General features: G+C 27.0%; 2 protein-coding genes across 3 annotated transcripts; both read right to left on the reverse strand.

Moving 5' to 3' along the window:
• Nucleotides 1688–2590, reverse strand: LOC107637557 (heavy metal-associated isoprenylated plant protein 47-like). Of its 2 annotated transcripts, XM_016340961.2 has the most exons (3): nucleotides 2291–2590; nucleotides 2138–2216; nucleotides 1688–2045 (listed from the first exon to the last, which is right to left on the reverse strand). In XM_016340961.2, exons 1-3 carry the CDS (start codon nucleotides 2294–2296, stop codon nucleotides 1897–1899), a joined length of 234 nt encoding a protein of 77 aa, XP_016196447.1. In that variant the 5' UTR covers nucleotides 2297–2590; the 3' UTR covers nucleotides 1688–1896. The 2 variants fall into 2 exon arrangements, with proteins under 2 accessions (XP_016196447.1, XP_020976298.1); XM_021120639.1 differs by lacking the exon at nucleotides 2291–2590 and having other exon boundaries at nucleotides 2138–2222.
• Nucleotides 3788–5203, reverse strand: LOC107637558 (heavy metal-associated isoprenylated plant protein 47). The gene is made up of 3 exons (XM_016340962.2): nucleotides 5012–5203; nucleotides 4844–4922; nucleotides 3788–4209 (listed from the first exon to the last, which is right to left on the reverse strand). Exons 1-3 carry the CDS (start codon nucleotides 5015–5017, stop codon nucleotides 4061–4063), a joined length of 234 nt encoding a protein of 77 aa, XP_016196448.1. The 5' UTR covers nucleotides 5018–5203; the 3' UTR covers nucleotides 3788–4060.

The following is a 6150-nucleotide window of genomic DNA, read 5'->3' on the forward strand; positions in this document are numbered from 1 at the left end:
AATAGGAGTGGATCTCCAATACTTCAGGATGATAATGATATAATATATTGTATGCTTATCTCAGTCACTCTTTATAACTATTTTAACGAGTGAGATTAACGGGTTCGAGCAAAATTTAGTATTATAACATTGAGTCCCTTTTTCATTATGAAAAATTCTTGTGGATCCTATTCATGCCATTTTTTGATGAGTAGGATTTTCTGCAGAAGCAGAGGCAAACTTAGAACATACTTTATGACATTGGATTGAGGAAGAAGAAAATAACACTAGCTAAGTTTTTAAAGAGAGAAGAAAAATTTAGAACATTTTGTAAGATATAGAAAAAGTGGATATATTACAATGTTCATTGAGATTTGATTACAACTGAGGTGAGCTCCTCCTTTTATAGAGGTCTCTAAATAGCAGCAATATCTTACAGAATCTAAACGAATTTATCATACAATGCCAGTTAGAGGATAAGGATAAGTCTTATTTCTTTCTGACTTTTCTTAGACATGTGACAGATGTCACTTTATTTTAGTGTACTCAATAATTATATATAGTGGGGACATTGTCTTAATAAAGAGACGGCTTGAAATAGTCTTCTGAAAGGATCCCATCAACATCTGAGAACGATGATGTCTCATCAGAAGCCAAATTGACAGCTCTAAGATCCATATTCGGATCTTGTAGATAAGTAAACGGGTCTTCAATGTTTCCTTCGTTAATATTTTAGACATCTTGTAGATACAAGTCATTGGATATCTCTGCATCAATTCTAGTTAGGTTTGATGGTAAGACATATACTCTTCTATTTAGATCTTCAGAATTTAATCATTTGCTATATATAGGTCCCTCTTCTTGTTTTTTTTTTTCTTTTTTCTTTTTTCTTTTTTCTTGTAATGAGAAATTTATAATAGACTTGTACTTTATTTATATGGGTTTATAATAATAATAATAATAATAATAATAATAATAATAATAATAATAATAATAATAATCAATATGATTATATACAATATAATAATCCAAGCACTACTCACACATTTCTATAACTTAGTTTGTGGCCCTTCTCTATACAGAGTATTAAATTACTAATAATAAACAAAAGAATAAATGTTTGGTTGTAGTGAAGGGTTGTTTTGGAACGATTTCTTATTTTAATTTAGCTAGGTTGCCTTTTGAGTTCAACAATAGTCATAATATAATAATGTTAATAAATATATTGAACATCAAAGGACATTAAATATTAAGGAAAAGTCTAGGGGGCCAGCAATTTTATTGCATTTTGGCCAGCATGTAACCAGCAGAGAAAGGTGAGCCATTGGATGAAATTTCACGCCAATCTCACACCATCAAATCATCATTGATGGCTAGTTGATGGCTACCAATCACAAATGTTGCTGGCCCCTAGCATTGCTCAAATATTAAATATTAGCCGAAATAACTGAAAAGCTACATGCCTAAAATAAAGAATATTGAAAATATAATATTTGGTATATGTAATGATGATAGTGATGAGTGATGACAAAAAATGCTCCAATTATATATATGAAAAATAAATAACATGATAAATTGGTTGTTTCCTAGCTAGTTGATGCCACACATAACAAAGTCCTCTTTTATTAACACGGACTCATTTGAGCAAGCAGCTTATATGAAATAAACTCTTTTAAGAAATATTAATTTAAGTTAAATTCATAAGCTAAGACACACAAGGTAATTAACTCCATATATATAATTATTCTGCATTAATTTCCTATGGATACAAACAATAATAATAAGGAAGAGGAGGAGAAAAAAAAAACCCAAAATATAATTAACTAAAGAACTTATTATGTACAAATGGAATCAATGTAATAAACTAGCCCTGAGCATTTTTTTTTTTAATTTGGCATGTATATATGTATATGATTTTTATTTGGGTTTAAGCTGAGCAACCATGATAAGATCAGTGTGTCCAACTTTTTTCCTCATAGAGCGTGTTAATTTGGCTGCATCCACATTATCCCCAATCACCACCACTTCATCTTTTTCTTTCCCTTCTATTCCCACAAAATCCACACCTACAAGAATTTATGCATTTCATCATACCATAACAGCATCATAATGTTAAGTGTATATTAAAATATAAAATATATAATAAAATANNNCTAACCGTTTGTTCCTGAAGCAACGGTGAGTGCTTTAGCCCTACACTTGTGGCACTTCATTTGCACCTTCATCACAATCTTTTGCTGCATATAAATAATTATTTAATTAGAAACCATCATGAAATTCAATTAAAAATATTAATAATGAACAAGAGTACCTTCATGTTATTTAATTTTCAGGGTGAATGTAACTCAGAGCTCAAAGGAAATTAAAATTACAACTATGTCCAAACAGAGCATAAAAATCTTAACTTCCTCTCCAAGCATTCTAGACTATTATATAGAACACACAAGATGACAAGAAGACATTTTAAGACTAATCTGTTTGATGTCTTTGTCAAGTTGATGAATATGTGTGAAGGGGGTTTTCCTTTTCCTTTTTTAAATATTAATTCATTTTATTTTGTTGTGAAATTGTTGACTAGTTTTGGAAATATTGTGCATAGCTGGAGGATAAAAGTTAAAAAAAAAGAAAAGAAAATATTTTGAACTTTTTTAATTATATATATTTATTGACAAAGATTGGTGAGGAAGATAATCTGCTTGTATCTTTTGATTAGAATATATTAGGTATGGTCTGAGGTTTATAACATAACTTGTGGTTGTGAAAACTTTATATTTTTTTTATTAGAAGGCGACAAATAAATAGCATAAAAAAAAATTCCTTTTTTTAGTTATATCTATTATTGCATAAAAAGCATTTAAAAATACCATTTGTTAACCAAATTCCTTTTTTTTTTTTCCAATAGCATAGGTGCACAGAAATTGATTACTTCATTCTTTGTATATTTTGGACGTTTGGTTAGTGAAATTAGGTACACAAGGGAGTCAAGCTAATCTTAACTGCCATGGGTATTATGGCATAATAACAAAATAAATATAAGGTTGAAATCTGAATTTCTCTTAACTATTTTTTAAATCACAACGCATGTCCTTAATGCCCTCATAGAACCTTCTAAGCAGCTTCGTAACTCTCCAGATAAATTGGGCTTGCCTTTATTAATATGGGTTATCTTATCCTTTCGTCCGACAGATTAAGAACTAATTCGTCGCGAATTTGAGTTTTATTTAAGGGTTTGTCGCTGTCCAATAGATTACTACATACGCAAAATGAAATTCGAATTTCTAACACTTGTTTAAACGAACGAGTGTGTTAATTATTCGACTATCGTTTAAACAAGTGTTAGAAATTCGAATTTCATTTTGCGTATGTAGTAATCTATAAGACAGCAACAAACCCTTAAATGAAACTCAAATTCGCGACGAATTAGTTCTTAATCTATCGGACGAAAGAATACCGTGGACAAAAAAAAAATCCATGTTCATAAACCAACTTGAGTTTATTAGGTAATAGTTTGTTTATTCACTTAAACTATTAAACAAATGTTAGGAATTTGAATCTCATTTTATATATAAATAATTAATTACTCCATAATAAACTTTTAAATAAAAACTCAATTCGTGGTAAATTATTCTTTGATTTATCAAATTTGAGAATACTCCAAAAAAATTGTATTCATAAATGACTAATAAACTTAAGGGTTTGATTAACAAATGTGTCGGTTAAATGTTTCTTTATTTTGTATATAATAAAAATTTTTGAAACATATTTTTTTTTTCTAGTCTTTTAGTATAATTTTTTTACATTTAACACGTAAATGATGGAAGTATTATTCAATCACTACAACACAATCATTGTTCAAATCTGTTAATCGAATTGGGAAAATTGCTCTGTATCTCTCTGCCATTAAAACTTAAAATGGTAAATGCCTTAGGGGAGTACAAGTACAACAAAGCTTTCAATGCATGTAAGTTTTTACAAAAACAACTAAACAAAAATGTGGGATTATATAAACATATAGAAGAAAACTATGAAGGCGAATTCTCTGGTGCCTTGAGAATTCTTGTGAAATTTGCCGAAATATTAATTAACTGGGTTTAACCTCTGCTAAGCTTATGATATTAGTTTGTCCAACCTTTTTCCTGAGAGAATTTGTCAACTTAACAGGATCAACCCCATCTCCAATAACTACCATGTTCTTCTTTTCGTCTCCCTCTATTCCCACAAAATCCACTCCTGCATTTAACCAACACCAAAATATTCATATTACTACTACTATAATGTTATACATCAAAATATTTTTATCAATTAAATTTAATTAAGTCTAACATCAACAAAAATCAATTATAAATATTAAAAGTATTCACAATTAAAAATCTAATTAGATATTTGACCATATAATTTTTAAGAAAAATATTTCGTTAATTTTAAAATCTTTAACATAAAAAAGACTTAGTTATAAAATTTAAAATAGTGTAAAAATTTAATTAAAAAATTATAAGAACTAACAGAATAATTAAAATTTTTTTAAACTAAAAATATGAATTTTAACTAATTAGTTACATTAAAAAATCATTGTATTCGGATACAATTTCTTTTGTATACAATTAATTAGTGTTTAATATATTAAATCAGGTGAAAATTCTAATAAAAATATCTAAAATAATCTTTCTACAAAAGATATAATCTCAAATATTGACAGGTTTTATGTAGTTATATATTAATACAATCCAGAAATACCATATCTATCTTTTACAATTGGTTACTAATATATATAATTTAATTGAACCGACTACATGACACACGTATCTTCAAATGAGATTCTACCATTAAATTAATTAAATTAATTTTTTATTTCAATTTGACTAACCGTTTGCAGAAGCAGCAACCTTGAGTGCCTTTGTTCTGCATTTCTGGCAATTCATGTGGACCTGCATCACAATCTTTTGCTACAAACACAATAAACCATATTATAAATAATAAAGTAAAAGAATTGAAAATTATGTATGTATATGCAAGGTTTATTATATATATTTACCTTCATTTTCTTTTATGTGAAAGCTAATAATAGGTTGTTGTTACAACCTACAAGAGTTTAGAAATTAGAACCAGTTTCAATTTGATGTATGCGATGAGAATGACTAGTGAGAGTAGGGTATTTATAATATATGCAAGTGAGACATGAGTAGAGTTGATGCAAAACCGAGTCAAATTAAATAACGTGGACCATGGATTTTAAGAAATGAAATCAATTAAAGTAATGCTAAGTCAAGTCAAGGGAAAGTACAGGGAAAATTAACGGGGATTATTAAGATATAAATCAATCAAGTAATAAAAGTGGTGTTACTTTAGAAAAATAAAGATTGGATATTTTATGTGTGAACACTTGTTAAAGATATAGAAGCAGAAGCTTTTGTAAGGAGAATGTAATTTTTTTTATGAGTAATTATTTAAATTGGTTTCAATAATTTTAAAAGGAATATTTTAGTTCCAAAAAAATTAATACATAGATCAATTTTTAATATTTTTTTCATCAGACATAATAGTCATTTGTCTCCAAAAAAAGTAAAATAAAATTATTATTATTATTTGCACAATAATATGGTACCATAATTTTTTGTATTTTTGGACAAAAATAAAGATAAATTTATTCATTAAATTTTTATGTATGTATTTATAATATATATATATAGTCACTCAATAATAATAATATTCAATAAAATTATTAGAGATTATTGTACAAAAAATTTAACGTTGAAATCATTTGATATTTTTGTATTTAATATAATCAAAAGATATCCTATTTTAAAAAACATGTTTGTATTAAAAGAAAATGTTTTAATTTGGATTTCAAAGTATCATTATTCACCTTACTTGTTTCTAACGAATAAAATGTATTAATATGCTAGTGTCATCGTCCATATGTATAAAGTTAAGTTAATAATAATAAAGGTTGACATATAGTAAAAGTAAAATGGACGGGAGACTGTCTAGAAAAAAATATTAGGGATTGATCTGTGTATTAATTTTTTTGGACTAAAATGTCTATTTTTAAAATTTTTGAGAATTAATTTAAATAATTACTCTGTTGAAAAATAAATTGAAGACTGATTTGTGTGTCGGAGTAAAATCTTAAAATTAATTTATATATTAATTGTTTTTTTGAACTAAAATATC

The sequence above is a fragment of the Arachis ipaensis genome, chromosome B04 (assembly GCF_000816755.2).
Source record: "Arachis ipaensis cultivar K30076 chromosome B04, Araip1.1, whole genome shotgun sequence".
NCBI classification, from domain to species: domain Eukaryota; kingdom Viridiplantae; phylum Streptophyta; class Magnoliopsida; order Fabales; family Fabaceae; genus Arachis; species Arachis ipaensis.